This window comes from Thalassophryne amazonica, chromosome 8, assembly GCF_902500255.1.
Source record: "Thalassophryne amazonica chromosome 8, fThaAma1.1, whole genome shotgun sequence".
NCBI classification, from domain to species: domain Eukaryota; kingdom Metazoa; phylum Chordata; class Actinopteri; order Batrachoidiformes; family Batrachoididae; genus Thalassophryne; species Thalassophryne amazonica.
In genome coordinates, this window is record NC_047110.1 from 66,449,330 (window position 1) to 66,473,252 (window position 23,923).

Sequence of the window (23,923 nt, forward strand, 5' to 3'; positions counted from 1 at the left end):
CTGAGAAAAAAAATATTGAACACGCTTACTAAAATTTACATAATACTTTATACAAAAGCCTTTGTTGGTAATGATAGCTTCAAGAGGCCTCTTGTGTGTAGAAACTAGTTGTATACATTGCTCAGGTGTGATTTTGGCCCATTCTTCCACACAAACAGTCTTTGAATCTCGAAGGTTCCATGGACCTCTTCTATGAACTCTGATCTTTAGTTCTTTCCATAACTTTTCGATTGGATTCAAGTCAGATGATTGGCTGGGCCATTCTAGCAGCTTTATTTTCATTCATTGAAACCAGCTGTGTGTTTGGGATCACTGTCTTGCTGAAATTTCCACCCTTGTTTCATTTTCATCATCCTGGTAGGTGGCAGCAGATTTTTACCAAGAATGTCTCGGCACATTTTTTCATTCATCCTTTTTTCTATTATATGAAGTTTGTCAGTGCATATGCTGAAAAACAGCCTCACACCATGATAATTGCACCTTCAAACGTCACTGCTGGTGTGGTATTTTTTGGGGTGATTTGCAGTGCCATTTATGGTGTGTATTATGGCATCCAAAGAATTCATTTTTGGTCTCATCTGACCAGACTATATTCTCTCAGTATTTCACAGGCCTGCCTAAATGTTATGCAGCACACATTTAACAATCTTAAACAAGTGTGGTGAGCATGTACACAGGCCGTGGTGGTTGAGCTCTCCATAATTTGTCCTTGGCTCTTGGACAACACTTTTAATAATTGTTTTCAGTCCTCTGTCAGAAATCGTGTGAGGAGCACCTGGCCATGGTGAAATTATGTTCTTTCCACCTTCAGAATATGGCACCAACAGTGCTCACTGAAACATTTAGAAGTTTAGGTGAAGGCTCTGTTGTCCAGGTGGTTTCCATAGTAAAGAAGCTTGAATCTTTGACTGGACTGGGTAGCTTGATGCGAGGACGTTTTGCTTCTAATCGCAGAAGTTTCCTCAGCTAAATTTCATGCTCTGGTAGTCTGACTTCTGTCTTGACTCTTGTAGAGAAGAAGTTCTTCTCGAGAAGTCCAGTCCAGTCAAAGATTCAAGCTTCTCTACTATTCAGAAGTTTAGAAATCCTTCTGTAACAAAAGCCATCAGTATGTTTTGCAACAATAAGGTTGAGAAGCTAATGAGATGTTTCTTGTGTGACACCTTGGGAATGAGACACTTTTTATAGGCCATCAGTTGAGACTGAGCCAACTGATATTAATTTGCACTGATAAGGGGCAGGATTACTTTTTAATTTCTGATAGTTTTCAGCTGGTGTCTTGGCTTTTCATGCTTATTTACACCTCCCCTTCTTCAGGTGTTCAATACTTTATTTCATGCATCATTTCACTTTATTACGCATAACTTTAATTTATGGACATCTGTGGTTTGATTTCTTTGTATGTGTAGATTACTTGGGTTGTTATTGACATCAGATGTCGGTAACAACCCCACAACATTTTATGTCAAAAGCACCTTTATAAATATATTTACTGAGAAAAGCGGTGACATATTCAATACTTACTTTAAACCACTCTATATTGATAACTAATCTTATTTGTATAATCCGTCACATCCTCATACTGCATTTCAAAGTGAGCTCCCATTTAGTGGCGTAAAGTCTGTGAACTTTGCTGTAAAACCACCATAAACTGTTTTCTGCAGAGCATGGAGTCTACAAACTTCTTCATCTTATGGCAGTTGGCAAACGAGCTTATAGTCCCATTACCATGACCTGCTGGACTCGAGTGGGGAACAGTAACTGCTAATGCTAGTATCTTGTGTCGTCATCTGAAAGTGAGGAACTTGTTGAGAAAAAAGGTTGTCTAACTGAGGGTTATAGTTGTGCTGATACACAGAGGCTCCATTGTGTGAAGAGAGAATGTTTCCACACTGAAGTCATGCCAAGCACAACGCCAGGAGAAACAGGGTCACTGGGCTCTGTCTGGGCATATTTAAAATGTTTTATTGCACATTTAACAGACTATTCAGATTTGCTCTTCTGTACTATTTAATGTACGGCTAAAAATAAATGGCTAAACAGGTGGCACGTTGGCAAGACCCTGCGTGACCTGAGTGGGAGGAATTCACACCTTTCTCGAGTTTCCGAGCAAAGCTAACAGAGTGACGCTGATTTGGGGGTTTCCTGTTGTTAAAGCACATTTTTGACTGGACATTGATTTTCTTGATTGGTGGCTTTGGTGGGGTTGTAAAAGTTATGACCAGATTATTGCCTCAGTAATGTTGGATTGTTGGGAGTTATTGTGGAGTGGAGCTAATGTCAGCTATGCTTTGATATACACTCAACAAAAATATAAACGCAACACTTTTGGTTTTGCTCCCATTTTGTATGAGATGAACTCAAAGATCTAAAACTTTTTCCACATACACAATATCACCATTTCCCTCAAATATTGTTCACAAACCAGTCTAAATCTGTGATAGTGAGCACTTCTCCTTTGCTGAGATAATCCATCCCACCTCACAGGTGTGTCATATCAAGATGCTGATTAGACACCATGATTAGTGCACAGGTGTGCCTTAGACTGCCCACAATAAAAGGCCACTCTGAAAGGTGCAGTTTTGTTTTATTGGGGGGGGATACCAGTCAGTATCTGGTGTAACCACCATTTGCCTCATGCAGTGCAACACATCTCCTTCGCATAGAGTTGATCAGGTTGTCAATTGTGGCCTGTGGAATGTTGGTCCACTCCTCTTCAATGGCTGTGCGAAGTTGCTGGATATTGGCAGGAACTGGTACACGCTGTCGTATACGCCGGTCCAGAGCATCCCAAACATGCTCAATGGGTGACATGTCCGGTGAGTATGCCGGCCATGCAAGAACTGGGACATTTTCAGCTTCCAAGAATTGTGTACAGATCCTTGCAACATGGGGCCGTGCATTATCCTGCTGCAACATGAGGTGATGTTCTTGTATGTATGGCACAACAATGGGCCTCAGGATGTCGTCACGGTGTCTCTGTGCATTCAAAATGCCATCAATAAAATGCACCTGTGTTCTTCGTCCATAACAGACGCCTGCCCATACCATAACCCCACCGCCACCATGGGCCACTCGATCCACAACATTGACATCAGAAAACCGCTCACCCACACGACGCCACACACGCTGTCTGCCATCTGCCCTGAACAGTGTGAACCGGGATTCATCCGTGAAGAGAACACCTCTCCAATGTGCCAAACGCCAGCGAATGTGAGCATTTGCCCACTCAAGTCGGTTACGACGACGAACTGGAGTCAGATCGAGACCCCGATGAGGACGACGAGCATGCAGATGAGCTTCCCTGAGACGGTTTCTGACAGTTTGTGCAGAAATTCTTTGGTTATGCAAACCGATTGTTTCAGCAGCTGTCAGAGTGGCTGGTCTCAGACGATCTTGGAGGTGAACATGCTGGATGTGGAGGTCCTGGGCTGGTTGGTTACACGTGGTCTGCTGTTGTGAGGCTGGTTGGATGTACTGCCAAATTCTCTGAAACGCCTTTGGAGATGGCTAATGGTAGAGAAATGAACATTCAATACACGAGCAACAGCTCTGGTTGACATTCCTGCTGTCAGCATGCCAATTGCACGCTCCCTCAAATCTCACGACATCTGTGGCATTGTGCTGTGTGATAAAACTGCACCTTTCAGAGTGGCCTTTTATTGTGGGCAGTCTAAGGCACACCTGTGCACTAATCATGGTGTCTAATCGGCATCTTGATATGGCACACCTGTGAGGTGGGATGGATTATCTCAGCAAAGGAGAAGTGCTCACTATCACATTTAGACTGGTTTGTGAACAATATTTGAGGGAAATGGTGATATTGTGTATGTGGAAAAAGTTTTAGATCTTTGAGTTCATCTCATACAAAATGGGAGCAAAACCAAAAGTGTTGCGTTTATATTTTTGTTGAGTGTATGTTAAAGTTGCTAACGTAACAAACATGGGATTTGAACAAATAAAATTGCACTCCTCGGTCAGGTCATCAGTGACAGTCTGAAAATAAACTCTAAATAAATAAAAAATAAAGGTTCTTCTTTGCAACCCAGCTTTAGGGGTGCATACCACCACAGACTGGTGCATCTGGAAAGTATTCACAGCACCTCACGTCTTCCACATTTTAATATGTTACAGCCATATTCCTAAATGAATGAAATTCTTTTTTTTTTTCATCAACATTCTACACACAATACCCTATAATGACAATGTGAAAAAAGGTTTTTGAGATTTTTGGAGATTTATTAAAAATAAAAATCACATGTACGTAAGTATTCACAGTCTTTGCCATGAAGCTCAAAATTCAGCTTAGGTGCATCCTGTTTCCACTGATCCTCCTTGAGAAGTTTCTTCAGCTTAACTGGAGTCCACCTGGGGTAAATTCAGTTGATTGGACATGATTTGAAAAGGCACACGCCTGTTTACATATAAGGTCCCACAGTTGACAGTACATGTCAGAGCACAAAGCAAGCATGAAGTCAAAGGAATTGTCTGTAGACCTCAGAGACAGGATTGTGTTGAGGCACAAATCTGGGGAAGGGTACAGTGGCCTCCATCATCCGTAAATGGAAGAAGTTCGGATCCACCAGGACTCTTCCTAGAGCTGGCCGCTCGTCTAAACTGAGAGATAAGGGAGAAGGACCTTAAGGTGCTGTGACACTTGTACGACTTTGATCTGTGCACTCGTGACGATCCCACCTGCTGTGTTCCCAGTTGGATGCTGTGCTTTGTTCCACTGGATGCCACGCATTGTGCGCTGGACGCTGTGTATTTAAAATAATTATTTCGTAGGGGATTAATCATTTTCTCTGCAAGTTGGAAGTTGAAAACGCTTCTAATTGCTTCTGGAATCACAGAGGGCTGTTGCAACTGCAGCTTTTCCTCTTTCTCACACGTGTACGCTCAACGAGGTGGAGAACATATTTGGAACAGTCTAAAAAGGTAATTATTTGTAATGCTTATATTGTAATGGCTTGGTAAAACGGTTGCATTTTCATCCCTTCCTGTGTGCAGCTGCGAAAGTATGTTTGATAGATTTAACATCTCGTTACAATAGTTCAAACGAGCTGTGCTCTGATGCGATGCGCTGATGCAATCAGTCGCACTCACACTAAGGTAACTATTATTATTCATCATTAATGTATAATTACCAACAGCAATAAATTTATGTGTTTTCATGGAGTTCATCATGTTGCATCACCATGTTGATACAGTCACCCATACTTGGGATATACTTATTATGCTGCATGGCCAAAAGACGGAAGAGGAATCAGTGGTTGCTACCCTGTACACTATCTACTGGGTGCTAATGTAGGTTTTCTGAAATGGAGGATCATATATATTTGGGGTTGAATGATTATCTGCCTGGCAGATTATCAACACTGATAATCTGTCGACCTCAGTTTGATAATCTGTCAACCCCATATCCATGTTGCTTATCACAAGAGAAGGCAAGAGAGCATGAATTCCCATCATCAGACAATTGAAAATATGAAGGGAAACAAACTAGTGCCAACCAATAACAAATGCAATATGCAACCTCATCACAAGATGACACTAAATCCTACACACTGTGTAGCCTGACTCCGTGGTATAACTCACAAACTCGCAGCTTAAAGCAGATAACCCGTAATCCTCTCCTTTGTTCCAATTGACATCTCTTATGTTGGAGCCATGATTCATGTCAGTCCACTTGGTGCAACAGCTCTCCAAGGTGTGTTCACTCCTTTTTAGATGCAGACTAACGAGCAGATCTGATATGATGCAGGTGTTAGTTTTGGGGATGAAAATTTACAGGGTGATTCCATAATTTTTTCCTCAGAATTGAGTGATTCCATATTTTTTTCCTCTGCTTGGTCTAAAAAAGTAACCGTTACTGACTGCCACAATCTTTTTTTCTTGATTTCTTATAGTGTTTCTTAAAGCCAGAAAGTTGCCATTTGAAATGACTTTAGTTTTGTGTCATTTCAGTGATGCCGGTATTTGGTTAGACTCTTTCTCTCCGATTGTTCCGAGTTATTTTCATTAGTTACTTCCTCCAAACCATCAACATGTCTATTAGACTCCATTCCTACCAGGCTGCTCAAGGAAGCCCTACCATTAATTAATGCTTCGATCTTAAATATGATCAATCTGTCTTTATTAGTTGGCGATGTACCACAGGCTTTTAAGGTGGCAGTAATTAAACCATTACTTAAAAAGCCATCACTTGACCCAGCTATCTTAGCTAATTATAGGCCAATCTCCAACCTTCCTTTTCTCTCAAAGATTCTTGAAAGGGTAGTTGTAAAACAGCTAACTGATCATCTGCAGAGGAATGGTCTATTTGAAGAGTTTCAGTCAGGGTTTAGAATTCATCATAGTACAGAAACAGCATTAGTGAAGGTTACAAATGATCTTCTTATGGCCTCAGACAGTGGACTCATCTCGGTGCTTGTTCTGTTAGACCTCAGTGCTGCTTTTGATACTGTTGACCATAAAATTTTATTAGAGATTAGAGCATGCCATAGGTATTAAAGGCACTGCGCTGCGGTGGTTTGAATCATATTTATCTAATAGATTACAATTTGTTCATGTAAATGGGGAATCTTCTTCACGGACTAAGGTTAATTATGGAGTTCCACAAGGTTCTGTGCTAGGACCAATTTTATTCACTTTATACATGCTTCCCTTAGGCAGTATTATTAGACAGCATTGCTTAAATTTTCATTGTTATGCAGATGATACTCAGCTTTATCTATCCATGAAGCCAGAGGACACACACCAATTAGCTAAACTGCAGGATTGTCTTACAGACATAAAGACATGGATGACCTCTAATTTCCTGCTTTTAAACTCAGATAAAACTAAAGTTATTGTACTTGGCCCCACAAATCTTAGAAACATGGTGTCTAACCAGATCCTTACTCTGGATGGCATTACCCTGACCTCTAGTAATACTGTGAGAAATCTTGGAGTCATTTTTGATCAGGATATGTCATTCAATGCGCATATTAAACAAATATGTAGGACTGCTTTTTTGCATTTGCACAATATCTCTAAAATTAGAAAGGTCTTGTCTGAGTGATGCTGAAAAACTAATTCATGCATTTATTTCCTCTAGGCTGGACTATTGTAATTCATTATTATCAGGTTGTCCTAAAAGTTTCCTGAAAAGCCTTCAGTTAATTCAAAATGCTGCAGCTAGAGTACTGACAGGGACTAGAAGGAGAGAGCATATCTCACCAATATTGGCCTTTCTTCATTGGCTTCCTGTTAATTCTAGAATAGAATTTAAAATTCTTCTTCTTACTTATAAGGTTTTGAATAATCAGGTCCCATCTTAATTAGGGACCTCATAGTATCATATCACCCCAATAGAGCGCTTCGCTCTCAGACTGCAGGCTTACTTGTAGTTCGTACGGTTTGTAAGAGTAGAACGGGAGGCAGAGCCTTCACCTTTCAGGCTCCTCTCCTCTGGAACCAGCTCCCAATTCGGATCAGGGAGACAGACACCCTCTTTACTTTTAAGATTAGGCTTAAAACTTTCCTTTTTGCTAAAGCTTATAGTTAGGGCTGGATCAGGTGACCCTGAACCATCCCTTAGTTATGCTGCTATAGACTTAGACTGCTGGGTGTTCCCATGATGCACTGAGTGGTTCTTTCTCTTTTTGCTCTGTATGCACCACTCTGCATTTAATCATTAGTGATTGATCTCTGCTCCCCTCCACAGCATGTCTTTTTCCTGGTTCTCTCCCTCAGCCCCAACCAGTCCCAGCAGAAGACTGCCCCTCCCTGAGCCTGGTTCTGCTGGAGGTTTCTTCCTGTTAAAAGGGAGTTTTTCCTTCCCACTGTCGCCAAGTGCTTGCTCACAGGGGATCGTTTTGACAGTTGGGGTTTTTCTGTAATTATTGTATGGCTTTGCCTTGCAATATGAAGCGCCTTGGGGCAACTGTTTGTTGTGATTTGGCGCTATATAAATGAAATTGATTTGATTTGATTTGACTGTAGCTTTAAATATTCTGATTATATTAACTTTGCTCACTTGTAGAGGCGTATTGTAAACATTTGAAGTCTGAAATAAGTGCAGCTAAGCAACACTGGGAAAAAAAATACTGTAAAGTACTACAACCAGTTCTTGAGTGTTAAAGATCTGTGTGCACCCGTGTGATTATAGCTCCAAGGAAGCTGTCTTCGGCAGCTTCATGGGGAGTCGTTCCAGGGAAAGCTCTTGTCTTAGAGGTTTTGGTGGGTGTAGTCATATTTAATTAAGTCTATGAAATTACATTAAAGAAACAGTTATCAAACATTTCAAAAACTCATATTTCTGAAATAAGTAGTTTTTTTTCCTTAATATGAAACCACTTCAAAGATGAGACCTTTAACCCCTTAATGCCTGAATTTATATAGCTGTATATAAAAAAAAGTTTTGTGTGTGTTTTTGCCTTTTAAGTAGATGGTAAATAATGTTATTATTAATTTCACTTTTGCACAAAAAAATAAATAGTAATTTTGGTAATAATGTATGTTATAATGTTATACTAATAATACTGGCATGTTGTAAATTTGCGACAACAGGCATACTGGTCAATTTGGTATGTTGCATATTTGAGTCAAATATTGTTGCATATATGCGACAGTAGGCGTTAAGGGGTTAAAATGAAAGCAGGGCACTGAAGAAGACTCATATATTTGTGCTGGAATTTGCCAGAATGGTCTGACTCTCATGTCGATTGCAGCTGTAAAAGGAAAGATAAGCTTGTGATGAACCGTTCTCACTGATGCCAACGGAATAAATGTTGCTGTGCCCAGCTAATCACACACAGGCCTGCTGGCAGGGAGGAGCGACACTGTGGAACATGTCGGCACTTAGTAACTCAGCACTGGAAAAAATGACATTTAAAAAGACAGCACTGTTTGGCCAAGTGCACGTCCAATAGAAATGTTGGAACATGAATGATCATGGGACAACTTAACAACTTCTTCAACCAGTCCCCCACCCCACCCCCCCCACCCTCTCCCACACTGCAAACATCTCTCCTTCCCTCAGCCCAACTCCCCCCAGACATCACAGCAGCCCCTCCTACTCGTCCACCTCAACACAACCTCCTCCGTACATCACTGTGGACCAGATCAGACGACAGCTGAGGAAGCTTCATCCCAGGAAAACTACAGGTCCAGACAAGGTGTGTCCCCAACTACTGAAGACCTGCGTGACTGAACTGGGAGAACTCCTACAATGTATCTTCAGCCTGAGCCTGCAGCTAAGGAGAGTGTCCACTCTCTGGAAGACATCATGCATCGTTCCAGTTCCTAAGAAGAACCGGCCCAGTGAGCTGAATGACTTCTGGTCAGTGGCACTCACTTCACATCTGATGAAGCCGTGGGAGCAGCTCTTCCTTACCCTTCTCAAACCCCAGATGCAACATGTCCAGGATTGTCTGGAGTTTGCGTATTAGGCAGGTGTTGGTGTGGAGGATATCATCCTCTACCTGGTACACAGAGTTCACTTGCACCTGGATTAGGGAAGCAGCGCACTGAGGATTCTCTTCTTGGACGTCTTGAGTGTTGTCAACATAAATCCAGCCCCTTGTGCTCCAGGACAAACTGAACAGGATGCGAGGGGACCCCTGCATGGTCACTTGGATCTCCAGCTACCTCACTGACAGGCAGCAGTATGTCAGGCTGAGGGACACCATGTCTAACACTGTGATCAGCAGCACCAGAGCACCTCAAGGCACGGTGCTGGCCCTTTTTCTTTACCCTGCACACCTTAGACTTCTGCTACAACTCTGCACTGTGTCCCATCCAGAAGTTCACAGATGACACAGCCATTGTTGAATACAGACAAAGGAGCTGGTCACTGACTTTGGGAAGTCCAGATCAAGACTGTGACCAGTTCTGATCAAGGGAGTTGAGGTGGAGGCTGTGGATTCTTGCAGGTACCTCGGGTTGTTTTTTTATGAAGTTTTACAGAGCAGAAGAAACAGAAACAGGAATTCAAGACATTTTCTGCGTCAGCTTCAGGAGTGGCCTCTCACTGTCAGTCCTGTTGTCCACAGATGCCACTCCTGCGCACTTCCCTCCGCACCTTGGACAGAGAGAAAATGAGCAGAATCAGTCGGCTGGAAAAACCACACCTTAGTTATAATTCATCAGCATTAAATCAACAGGAAAGAAGAGAACATACTAAGGTGATTGCCGGCCGCTAGCCCTAGGCTTCACTAACAGACCCAGAATTAGATAAAGTTGAGGCCGAAACCTGTTCCATTACTAAAAAAGTGAATTTAAAAGGATAGGAAGTATAATTGCATACTATGCCAGTATACTAGCCATACAAAAGGGAGAATAAAGGTGTCTTAAGTCTGGACTTGAATGTCTCTACAGAATCTTGACTGTTTTATCGCCATAGAGAGATCAGTCACAAAACGGGTGCATGATAAGAGAAGGCTCTGTGGCATGCAGACTTTTTATTCACCCTAGGGACATAATAAAATATCCTTTTCTTTTTGTTGACAACATTTTTAGTTCTTTAGTTACCCACGGTTTATTTGGACCACTTTTTTTGTTGGGATAACTACATCAACAAAAAAAGCTACATAAACAGACACTGTATCAACTAATTCATTAATATCACCACAAGCATCATAAAAACATTATCAGTTAGTATATTCAAAGCAGCCCTGGAGGGAGGATGTGCTGTCATCTGACCAGATTTTACAGTCTTCTCCTCCCGGTCCAGATGCAAGTCTATACACAGGCATTAAAAACACACTGTTGTGGTAAGAAGCACCAAGAGATGGCATGGGCCTGGATCTGTATGCTCCATTTACTAATCCAAAATAAAGATCACTAACCGTATTCGTCTGCGTGGTAGCACAGGTTACATGCTGTTCATATGATCTAAGAGTTTTATCTAAAACACTGTGGTTTAAATTTCTTACGATAAACTTGGGTGCCTCCAGGCAAATATTATCCAGTCTTTGGGTAACGGCTATCAGCTGAACAGCAGCTGACACATTAGTTAGCTCACGGGTGGATATACACAAGCAATTCATTGTCCGAAGTACGTAGTCATTCTCTCACCATAACAGGATTACAGTACCTTTTGTTAATTAAGAGTCACACTCCTCCTCCGCGGCTTTTCCTGGTAATCTTCAGGACTTGGTCCAGACGGATTGGGCTTCCAAACCCACTTATATTTTGGTCCTTGTCCCCATCCGACTCACCCAACCATGTTTCCATAAAGGTGAGAAAGCAAGTGTCTTTAATGCCAGGTTTCCATTTAACCCATCCCTCCAACTCCTCCAATTTATGTCCGAGACACTGGACATTTAACAGCAGGATTGTAGAAAAGGGAGGCAGTCAAGCCTGAGACGGCTCAGTCTCCGGCATAATCCACCTCTTCTCCCTCTTTTTCGATTTCAGTTCCTACTTCTTGCACTCAGTCAACAGAGCTCGGCAGGGATGTCTGCTGGTTTGTCACCGGTGATCGATGTCTGTAAAGAAATAAGGAAGTTACGTCTGAGAGAAACTCACCTTGCTCCTCCACGCCATGACGGGTAGAAACGTTTAGCAGTAGTGTTGTTACGCTCAAAATTGGAGCCAAGTGAGTAAAAATTCTCACAAACCTCATTGCTGGGTCACTGGCAGTTCACTCACACACAGGCGTTAATAAAATTTAAAAACCGCAATGCTAAAATGCCTTTGGCCGTATGAGCATTGTGTTCTGTATAATTTGCAGTTGTTTAAGTAATTATTAGGTTCCAAAAACTGAGTTTGCAGCTAGTAGCCAGACTGTGACTTGACAATGCAGCTCTACTCTGATTGGCTGTCACCCCCACCACTCAAAAACGAAATGATGCTAATGTGTGCTAAATGTCTTTTAAATCACTTCAGAGGTATTATTAGGTTCTAAAAACAGTGTTTTCAGTTTTAGAAGTGTTTATTTCTCACTCACTTTTACATAATATGACAGAGGACATACTTACCCACAAACGAAACAGAGTTTTGCTACCAACCTGTGACATCACCACACTGTCTGCTAAATGTTTTGTAAATCCTTCCAGAGGTGTTAACAAATTACAAACACAGCATTTCCAGTTTTAGAAGTGTTTATTTCTTGCTAGCTTTTACATAATATATGAGAAATGTGTTATTTCAAGCCAAAAAATGAAGCGAAGTTAGCACCTAGCAATAGCAGGAAGTGACGTCGCCGTCCACGAGATCATGCCATAAAATTAGGTATAGAATGTGACATTTTAACATCTTAAAATACCTCTTAAACTAGGTCAAGGTTAGCCATCTTCGAACTTGTCCAAGGTCTGTGTCCCAAAAATGTTCCCTGTGAATTTGAAGACTGTGGCAGCAATATAACTGGACTTATGGTGAGCACAGATGGACGGATGGACACCAGGTCTTTGCAATACCCGATGGACATATGTTGGTCTTGGGTAAGCAGGAACGATAAAACAATCACTAAACCAAACCAGTCAATGCGAAGACAGGTGGACTGGACTGTACTGCTGAGTCACATATGTACTGGAGCGCCCCCTCACTCTATGATCAATCTATTCTAGAAATGTACATGTAACTGTTTTAATTTCAATAAATGTAGTTGCTCATGATTTGAGTGTTATTGTGAGCTTAAGTACCTGATTGTCCAATATTTTGGAAACACTGTATGTAAAAGGTAAAAATATCATAGTCTAATTAAGTTAATTCTAGAGATATTTGGTATATTTATACGGACAAAGAAGGGCCTTTATAAGCCCATAATGCAAAAGCTTCAGGGCCACCTAAGCCAACCCCCAAACCTCTGGCTTTTTAAGGGGGTTCTCACCAAGATGCTAAAACATCTTGGCGAGAACCTTCCTTCTAACAGGACTTTGACCTTGAAAACTTTTTCCAAGGTAAAATTTTTTGGAATTGGAAACCAGTGTTGGCGGAGGTTTGCGCTCTACGAGCGCGGCACTCCAGTTATTCATAATTTTATTTTGAATAGTTTGGTGCTACATTTTGGGGGGATCACATGTGATGATGAATAGTGTGCAGGGACAACAGACTAGCATAGATTATTTACTGACCAAGCTGTCATTTTCAAACATGTGACATTATACCACTACACCCTGGACTTGCACACTTCGTTAAATTGCAGATGAAGTGAGCTTGGTGCCAAACGTGTCTGATGAATGTGGTCTCCATATAGGCACAGACTCTGAGGTGAAATGGTTAGCTTCCACCACCGATAATCCATTAATTCCTGGAAAACGATCATATCTTGTTGATTCCTGGAGTTGAAATTAATATTCTACTTCAACTAAATGTTCAATGTTCATTATATGTTTTATGTATTGATGGTTGTATTGGGATTTGTAATTGGGAGTCAACCTCATGATCATCGTCTTGATGGTGATTTTGTTTATTTCTTTTGTGGTAACTTGTAGAGCGGGTAGTTCATGGGATAAAATGCTGGGCTACCAATATGGGTTCCAGTCCTGGTCAGGAAACTTTCCTGTTTCATTGAACATGACTTTTCATCTACATTCTAGAGCTGCATCAGTTAATCAGTTACTCAAATTAATCAACAGCTATTTTGATTATTGATGTATTGTTTTGAGGGGTTTTGTTTGTTAAATATCCAAGTTGTTTTATTTCAGGTTCTCAAATGTGAATTTTTTCTGTTTTATTTTACAAGCTGCTTTACCCCTATTAAGGAGTAAACTAAATATCTTTGGGCTGTGGACAAAACGAGACGTGAAGGTGTCACCTTGGGCTCTGGATAACATTGATCAATATTTTTCACTTTTTTTTATTTTATGGGCCTGACAACTAATCGACTAATTGAGAAATAACTGATTGATTAGTTGATTATGAAAATAAGGGATAGTTGCAGCCCCACTGCATTGTCCCAGTCCACACAGCTGTAAATGGGTAATCTTGGCTGGGTAAGAAACCTATGATGAAGTGGCGTCATAACTACAGGGAGTTGTGGACTCTCAACTGCTTCACATTACAGAATCTGTGATCCATTATGCCTCAGGGCCTATATAGGTCTCACATCTTCTTCCATTGTAACAAAAGGCAAAAACAAAAATTGTCCTAAATTCTATTTCAAGTTATGGGGAGGTGATGGTCTAGTGGTTAAGTGTTGGGCTTGACACGAGAGGATCCTTGTTTCAAATCCCAGCCTGTCCAGAAAATCACTAAGGATCCTTGTGCAAGATTCTTAATCCCCTAGTTGCTCCCGGTGTGTAGTGAGCACCTTGTATAGCAGCAGCCTGACCTTGGGGTGAATGTGGGCATTATTGTAAAGCGCTTTGAGTGTCCAATGCAGATGGGAAGCGCTATATAAATCCAGTCCATTTGGAGTCCATTTATGTGTTCCATACACTTTTATTAAGTGTATAAACACACACACACACACAAAGTCTCCATCCATGTAGAAGGATGCTGGGTACTGTGGAGGTTATTTTATAATGAAATTTGACATAAACTTTTGCATATTTTCTTTAATGAGCAACTCATGATCCAGTTGATGTGCTGCTGTTTTCAGGTGAGTGTCCTGACAACGCTGGAGCGACGGTTCAACCTGCAAAGTGCTGACGTCGGTGTGATAGCCAGCAGCTTTGAGATTGGTAACCTGGCGCTCATCCTGTTTGTCAGCTACTTCGGGGCCAAAGCACATCGGCCCCGACTGATTGGCTGCGGAGGTATTGTTATGGCTCTCGGCGCCCTTCTCTCAGCTCTACCGGAGTTCCTGACCAATCAGTATGAGATAGGGGAAAGGACTGACCTTGGTCGGGATGTGTGTTACAATGGCAGCAATGCAGCCGCACTGGAGGCAGAGGATAAACTGTGCGCCAATAAGGCCAACACAAACATGATGTACTTGCTGCTGATCGGAGCCCAGGTCCTACTGGGGATTGGTGCCACCCCGGTGCAGCCTCTGGGTGTGTCCTACATTGATGATCATGTGAAGAAGAAAGACTCCTCCCTCTATATAGGTGATTCACGCTCACACTGTCATATGGGTAAAGCAACACAACTTATTAAAATGCTATTTTGATTTAATATGTTATAGAAAAAGATAAAAACTGATACTTTTCACAGTTTTTGATCACATCATTCTGGTGCTTTTATTGTGGTGTTTCTGCTATTAGTGCATTTCTGGGGCTTTATTTCCAGTTCACAAGCACTCAGGCTTTCATTTCACATGCACGCACATTTCCTGGTTTATTGAATCGCGCACTATTTAACCATACACAGCCCATCACTCCAGTGCCAGAATGTCTAGCTTCTATGTTTTACTACTCCGTGTTTGACTACCTGTTGCTGACCCTTGTGATCTCCTCGCTTTTCCTGAGTTAAGCCTGTTGTATTTGGATACAGTGCAGTGGTATGTTTGCTACCTATATTTAGGTTTCAGCTTCATTTCCAAGATTGCCATTTTGTTCGTTCCTACATGAACACTTTTCCCATGCGGACTGACTCCACCGTCCAATCGCGATAATACCCGCAGAGTTTTTCGATCCAGGAAAACTCCTCTGTGAAGGGTCTGTGAACCACTGCTCCTCTGGGGGGGAGTCTGAGCTGAGGCGCGTCTCTGAGATGAGGAGTGTTCAATGTGAGAACACCACAAAGCCAAGACAGCAACGTGGAATGTTTGCAAAGCTGTTTAAGCGGACAGCTCTGTTGTGACCTAAATCAATCATTTGGGAAAGCACCACATTAAATAACACAAGGATTTTTTTTTAACTGAAGCAGAAAGACAAAATCAGCCAGGGAACGACGATTTACTCAGACTGACTTCAACTATGAGTAAGTTAAGTACTTTTATTCATTTGGTTGGTTGTGGTTGTTGAGTTTTGGAAATGAAGAAATGCCTGCGTCCGAAAACGCTTCATGTATTCAGAGTGGGTGTGCCATCTAGTGTTCAAGAGATGAAGCTTCAGCCAACAATAATGTACCAAAACATCAAGTCTAGGATTGCATCTTAGATGTATGTACCTTCTGGCAAGTTGTAGCTGTAGTTTTGAGATCTGCACAATAAATATTCTCAAAATTCCATTATATCTATTTTGTCACTTTTTCATTTATTAATTTATTTTTAATCAATTTAGCTTTGCTCAGGGACACTTTCAGAAAGACTTGCATTATAATTTTTACACTTAAGCTTATATCACGATATATACCATTACCATGAAGGGATTCAATTTATACCGCGATATGAATTTTAGGTCATATCGCCCAGTCCTACCACTTGTGCTTAATGCATCACAAAATGGATGATAAAAGTCGTGGATATCCACAAGCATAAAATGGAAAGTTTATAAGATGGTAGAGAGACCTACAGTGTTGTATGGTTTCAAGGTGTTGGCACTATTGAAAAGATAGGACATGGAGCCGGTGTTGCCAGAGTTGAAAAAGTGATATTCATTTTTTTTTTTTCCTTTAGAGTGACTAGGATGGACAATAGGACAGCAAAGGTAGTAAACTTTGGATGCAAAATCAGAGAGACTAGATTGAGATGGACTGGACGTGTAAAAGCGGGATGCATGTAGATGCGGGAGTTTATCGGGAGTCGGGTGCTGAGAAGGAGGCCAAAGAGGGTTCTGGATGCAGTGAGGGAGAATATGGAAGGGGTTGGTGCCTCCAAAGATGCAGAGGATGATCTCCTGTGGCAACCCCCTAATGTGAGCAGCTGAGAGAATAACAACAGGAGCAATTGAATTTGTTGCTCACTAAGTTCCTAAGGCAACTGAAACTGTTATTGCTGAAAATCAGACCTGTTTGTTCATTGCAGTAAAATGTGGTGTTTGGATACATTTACTGTTGTGTTCTATCATTTATTATGAGTGCAGGTTTGCTGGGTGCAAGGTGAGCAGATTTGGCAGGTTCATCATAATCTCTATTACACTGATTTCAGTGGCAGAGACCAATCCCTTCTCAAAGGCAATACGCTGCTGATGTAGGGCGTCAAGGTTTAAAGGTGCATTGAAAAGTGCTTCATGCACAGTTTCTAAATGCACAGTGGCAGTTGACGATGTATTTGATGTGCGTCACTCACAGTGCCTTATGTGACTTAATACCATTATTTTGCAGGAAACGTCTCCTCTGAAGTTCTATTTTACTTCCAATATTATGCACATATTTTCAAACAGAAGTCTTCTGTGAATGTTTGCTGTCAAAGTCTACAAGCATCATTCAGAGGCATAATTACATACTGTGTTGTCAACAATGCCAAACCGCAGCCGCAGAGCATTTTAACTGTGCGGTAAGAGACACGCCTTTAATTTGTGTTTGCACTATGTGCAGCAGAGACCATATGAATCTGCGTGAGTGCCGCCTGGTAATTAACCTGTCCAACGCGCTTTGTGGCCACTTTCTGTCAGTTATTGCAGACATGAGCCAAGCTTTAGTCACTCCAGTGCCCAAACCTGATTTTCTTTCCTCAGTGCCATTTTTGTTGCATTTTATTCTTCTACAACCCCTGGCAATAATTATGGAATCACCGGCCTCGGAGGATGTTCATTCAGTTGTTTAATTTTGTAGAAAAAAGCAGATCACAGACATGACACAAAACTAGTCATTTCAAATGGCAACTTTCTGGCTTTAAGAAACACTATAAGAAATCAAGAAGTCAGTAACGGTTACCTTTTTAGACCAAGCAGAGGGGAAAAAAATATGGATTCACTCAATTCTGAGGAATAAATTATGGAATCACCCTGTAAATTTTCATCCCCAAAACTAACACCTGCACCAAATCAGATCTGCTCGTTAGTCTGCATCTAAAAAGGAGTGATCACACCTTTGAGAGCTGTTGCACCAAGTGGACTGACATGAATCATGGCTCCAACACGAGAGATGTCAATTGAAACAAAGGAGAGGATTATCAAACTCTTAAAAGAGGGTAAATCATCACGCAATGTTGCAAAAGATGTTGGTTGTTCAAAGTCAGCTGTGTCTAAACTCTGGACCAAATACAAACAACATGGGAAGGTTGTTAAAGGAAACATACTGGTAGACCAAGGAAGACATCAAAACGTCAAGACAGAAAACTTAAAGCAATATGTCTCAAAAATCAAAAATGCACAACAAAACAAATGAGGAACGAATGGGAGGAAACTGGAGTCAACATCTGTGACCGAACTGTAAGAAACCGCCTAAAGGAAATGGGATTTACATACAGAAAAGCTAAACGAAAGCCATCATTAACACCTAAACAGAAAAAAACAAGGTTACAATGGGCTAAGGAAAAACAGTCGTGGACTGTGGATGACTGGATGAAAGTCATATTCAGTGATGAATCTCGAATCTGCTTGGGCAAGGTGATGATGCTGGAACTTTTGTTTGGTGCTGTTCCAATGAGATTTATAAAGATGACTGCCTGAAGAGAACATGTAAATTTCCACAGTCATTGATGATATGGGGCTGCATGTCAGGTAAAGGCACTGGGGAGATGGCTGTCATTACATCATCAATAAATGCACAAGTTTACATTGATATTTTGGACACTTTTCTTATCCCATCAATTGAAAGGATGTTTGGGGATGATGAAATCATTTTTCAAGATGATAATGCATCTTGCCATAGAGCAAAAACTGTGAAAACATTCCTTGCAAAAAGACACATAGGGTCAATGTCATGGCCTGCAAATAGTCCGGATTTTAATCCAATTGAAAATCTTTGGTGGAAGTTGAAGAAAATGGTCCATGACAAGGCTCCAACCTGCAAAGCTGATCTGGCAATAGCAATCAGAGAAAGTTGGAGCCAGACTGATGGAGAGTACTGTTTGTCACTCATTAAGTCCATGCCTCAGAGACTGCAAGCTGTTATAAAAGCCAGAGGTGGTGCAACAAAATACTAGTGATGTGTTGGAGCGTTCTTTTGTTTTTCATGATTTCATAATTTTTTCCTCAGAATTGAGTGATTCCATATTTTTTTCACTCTGCTTGGTCTAAAAAAGTAACCGTTACTGACTGCCACAATTTTTTTTCCTGATTTCTTATAGTGTTTCTTAAAGCCAGAAAGTTGCCATTTGAAATGACTTTAGTTTTGTGTCATGTCTGTGATCTGCTTTTTTCCTACAAAATTAAACAACTGAATGAACATCCTCCGAGGCCGGTGATTCCATAATTTTTGCCATTGGTTGTATTAGGGAAAATACTTGAAGCTCTGCTGCAACCTAAAAAGCATGACTGAGATGTTTTTGCCAGTAATTTGCAGTGACAAGTGGACTGTTAGTGAATTCTGGCAAGCAGGTTTAGTTGTGTCCTCCCTTGATAAGCTGCAAGCGCAGCAGCGAAAACCAGGCGGCGAGTAATGAAGAACAATGCAGTATTGAGCCGGGCTCAGCTGATTGTCCTAATCCTTGTGCTTGCAGACATGTCATGTGATCCCTTCAGCATGAATGCACAAGATTGTCTCAAATTCTGTGAGATTTTTCTTTCACATACTGATTATGTAGTTGGCTTATTCGTCATTGTACAACAACAAACTGACGTTGTACCTGTGTTGTTTTTCAGAGCTCTGTCACTGCAAAATGTCTTCCCCACCAGAGTTTTAACCCTCTGGGGTCTGTGGACACATTGGTGCATTTAAGTGTACTTCTCCTCGTTTGTATTAATAGATAAGCAATAGAACTCAGAGACTTCATTCAACCAGTTCTTGAAACTACATATTCTCATCTGTAAAATGGATCTCTCCTCCAGACTATCTTTGATTTACGGTCAATCCTAGAAACGAGAGGACACATGGTCTGTCTCCTCTCTGCCTGCTGTGAGAGGATCCACTCAGCACATCCTCACACAAACCCACAAGTCAAGGCTCATGAACTCTAAAAGAATTGTGCTATTGGCCTGTTTTTCTTTAGTCTTAGAGATAATGAAGACCATTGCGGTAGAACATGTGCGACTGTTTTCTTCGGGAATGGCACAGTAATTTATTTATTTTTTTAAAGCAGCAATGAACATTTTTGTTGCCGGTTTCATCACAAAAGGATTTTATTCATTCAAACAAAGGAATTATGACAAAAGCAGCAGACAGTAAGCGGGTAAAAGATATTATTTTGCATATATACTGTTTTGGAATGTTACAGATCTTTGCTGTGTAGTTCTCAGCAGGTGATGCTGCTCCACTGCACAGTGCAGCACATAGTTACATTTTTTATTCATTATATATTGTTTTAAAAACTTTTTCATTTTTTTATACTACTTTTGTGACCTGAAGACTTTGGTAGACACATTTCTAACACCAAAACAGTTCATCCACATAAATAAAGATATATATTACCTACAGATTTAATATTGTCATCTTTAGAGCCAAATCATATCTTTTCCACAGTGTTTTAGAAAGCTGAGATTGTTCTGAATATTCTGATGTGCAGCATGTGGACATTACAACATTAAGAACGTACCTTAACCATCAGGGGTCTGTGGCTTGATGGCAAGTCCAAATCTATGGTGTATTATGTTTCTGGACCTCTGAGATTTGAAGGGGAAATTATTGAAAGCATGGTTTAAAAAAAGTTGGACGTTTTAAAATGGGTTTCTATGGGAATGTGCTCTGTTTTGGAGCTAGCCCCAAGTGGCCAGTCAAGGAACTGCACTTTCAGGTTGGTGTCAGAATACAAGCTCTAGTGTTGCTGCTCGGTTCAGGCATCATGTGTTGTAGCCAGGTCATGCCACTCTTGCCTGCCTCTTTACCCAGTTATGGGTTGGCCTGGAGTCAGGCACTTCCAAGATGACGACCTCTAGAACCGCCCATTACATCTTCATCCTGCTCTGGATGACATCACAAAGGCTTTGTCCAGTATGTGTACAGTCTAAGTTGACCACACCTGCTCCCCTGACACTGCCATCTCGCTGTGCATCGTGTCGACTTTTTCACAGCTTACACTGACACGTTTGAACACGCTGCACGGGAGACAGGGTTTGAAGACGAGTAGCACTTGGATCACACAAATTAAATGTTTTGATTTTCAGTGCAATGTGATAAATATCAGTTTTAACAGGACACCGAATGCAAGTGACGTTTCCTTCCCGTCTGTGAAATTGCTAAAATTAGAGGCTGTGCTAAATGAGCAGTTGAAGAGTTCACGACACTCGGGCAGAGACGTGTTCTGCTCTGTTTGCGCACTGGGAGACCAGAGAGCCGTAATTACAGAGTGAGACAGGAATGCTAACCAGCCACGAGGTGGGTCGGAATACCACACAGTCCTGTGGAAAAACAACCACAGGCTGACTCTGCACCACACGCAACAAACATCTGTGACGCTCAGATTGACTTTTTTCTTTCTTTCTTTTTTCCGACTGTTTCTTTTAGTTTTCTGTTAAGGTAATTTTAAGTGTCGTCACGGCTGTCACTCTGAAGGCTGAGAGATAAACGCGCCTTTTACAGGATTGTGCCACTTCCATGTCTGCAGACGTAGGCACTCATTTCTGGCCAATGGAAAGAAATATGATTGGACAGTTTGCGTCAACAGGATTTCAGTTCCCACTGCTCTGTGACCTTTCACTTTCCACTGCTAAATTTGGCTCTTCCCACAGGACCTCCGACTGCAAAAATACATTATGTGGGACCTGCAAATCAAAGCTTTGACCTGTAGTTGTTCTGTACGACCCCAAGCTCCACCCATCAGCAATGCACAGCCTTTAGGATGTGGCTCCTGTGCTGCATATAAAAATGAAGTGGCTCTTAAAGTGCTACAGTGGCGGCACCAGGACGTTTTTGTTGGGGGGGGGCTGAGGGAGAGCTGGGGTAAAAGTTGGAGGGGCTCCACAAAATGTCGTCGAAATGAACAATATATAGTAAATTGCTTTATAAATACCAAGGTATATGTTTTAGTCACCCGTGCTCCTCTAAAATGTGGTAGCAATGCACACACACATCACTTAGAATGATTCCAAGTCCAGTAAACTTGCACATAGGTATACAAACTGAATTCATTGAAATGGTGCTCAAGACAATGCATGGAATCCACCTTACACAAATCGTCTATATCAAAGATTTATTGCCAATATAACACCGAAGTCATAACCATTCGATTAAAGTAAGTAAAACATTTAGACTGAGAAACTTAGTTGTAAACAATATACAAAAAAGTGATTCTTTATGAAGTTTGTATACAGTCTAGCCCAAGTTACGTGTAAGGCAAACAGCCAAAGGACCCGTTACTTCAAAACTATGTGCCTGTTCTGGTGGTTGGCAGCAAATTTATCAATGACAGCATCAATGTCCAGCTGTTTTGCCCTCTTGTCAGTCGCTATTCACAATATTTGCAGAATTATTGGGGGGGGGCTGAGAGGGGGCTTGGCCCAAGCACCCCCTTGGCGCAGCCACTGAAGTGCTATCTGAACATTGAACAGCAGATCAGCCCATAGACTGGATATATACTAGACAAACCTACGTGACATCACTTGCAGGTTTTCTGTAAGGACCCATGTCCCCAACAGAACAGTCCCCCCCTAAAAATCTATCCACCCTGCCTTCACTGCACGTCATTTCTGAGCGTTAACCGTGATTCACCGATTCTCACCTCGTTTCTCTTAAAACTACACTCCAGTCATCATCTATCTCAGCGACAGATATCTAAAGCTTTAATTCAGCATTACTTCATGATAAATGACAGGGGTTGTGATCAGAGCGCGACAGCAGCATGTGCGAGTCTGACTCTGAGTCTTACTCTCTACACCCAAAGTGATCAAAGGGAATAATGTGATTATTAACCATCAGATGACAAAGTAAAACCTCTTAACTTATTCTAAAGTCAGATTTAAGCAGAAACGAGGCCGTTTAAAGCAGAAACGAGGCGATAATCAGTGAATCGCTGCTGACCTTCCGAAATGGCGTATGCGTAACAGCACAATTTTTAGGGCGTTTGGTCGGTGACACCAAAAGAGCTGATAGAAAGCCCAAAATCTAGCTGCTCTGGGTGTCACCCACATTGGCAGCGCTTACTCTGCCTACGTCCGACTAATCCATATCTGGATAAAGACGTAGAGCCTGACTGGGCAGCACAGCCAAAGCCTGAACAAGCTAAGCTAATAGCTAAGCTCCATTCGGGTGTTTATTAAATCATATTTTTAGGGAGTGGACGGGCTTTTTTTTTTTTTTTTTTTTTTTTTTTTAATAAAGGTTTGCTTTTTGTGGGCATTCAAATTTATGACCCGTTTATTTTTTCAGCAATCTTGTATTAATTAGACCGAATGAATCAATCTACCATTAGCTTCTATAAGTGCTAACGCTGATAGCATCCCAAATTAAATCACATGGTAATTTCACTCGGCCAAAATAGTGGCTTCCGGATGTCTTCAGTGTTATCAATCAATCAATCAATTTTTTTATATAGCGCCAAATCACACAAACAGTTGCCCCAAGGCGCTTTATATTGTAAGGCAAGGGCCATCCATAATTATGTAAAACCCCAACGGTCAAAACGACCCCTGTGAGCAAGCACTTGGCTACAGTGGGAAGGAAAAACTCCCTTTTAACAGGAAGAAACCTCCAGCAGAACCAGGCTCAGGGAGGGGCAGTCTTCTGCTGGGACTGGTTGGGGCTGGGGAGGAGAACCAGAAAAGACATGCTGTGGAGGGGAGCAGAGATCGTCACTAATGATTAAATGCAGAGTGGTGCATACAGAGCAAAAAGAGAAAGAACAGTGCATCATGGGAACCCCCAGCAGTCTACGTCTATAGCAGCATAACTAAGGGATGGTTCAGGGTCACCTGATCCAGCCCTAACTATAAGCTTTAGCAAAAAGGAAAGTTTTAAGCCTAATCTTAAAAGTAGAGGAGGGTGTCTGTCTCCCTGATCTGAATGGGAGCTGGTTCCACAGGAGAGGAGCCTGAAAGCTGAAGGCTCTGCCTCCCCTTCTACTCTTACAAACCCTAGGAACTACAAGTAAGCCTGCAGTCTGAGAGCGAAGCGCTCTATTGGGGTGATATGG

At 41.6% G+C, this 23,923-nt stretch overlaps 1 protein-coding gene across 2 annotated transcripts in view; it reads left to right on the plus strand.

The window, feature by feature from the left end:
* Positions 1-23,923, plus strand: part of slco3a1 (solute carrier organic anion transporter family, member 3A1) — a 102,150-nt gene that overhangs the window by 12,212 nt on the left and 66,015 nt on the right. For both annotated transcript variants that reach the window (XM_034176539.1, XM_034176540.1), the window contains exon 2: positions 14,531-14,981. In XM_034176539.1, the coding sequence (XP_034032430.1) occupies positions 14,531-14,981 (451 nt within the window). The remainder of the gene's footprint in view (positions 1-14,530; positions 14,982-23,923) is intronic.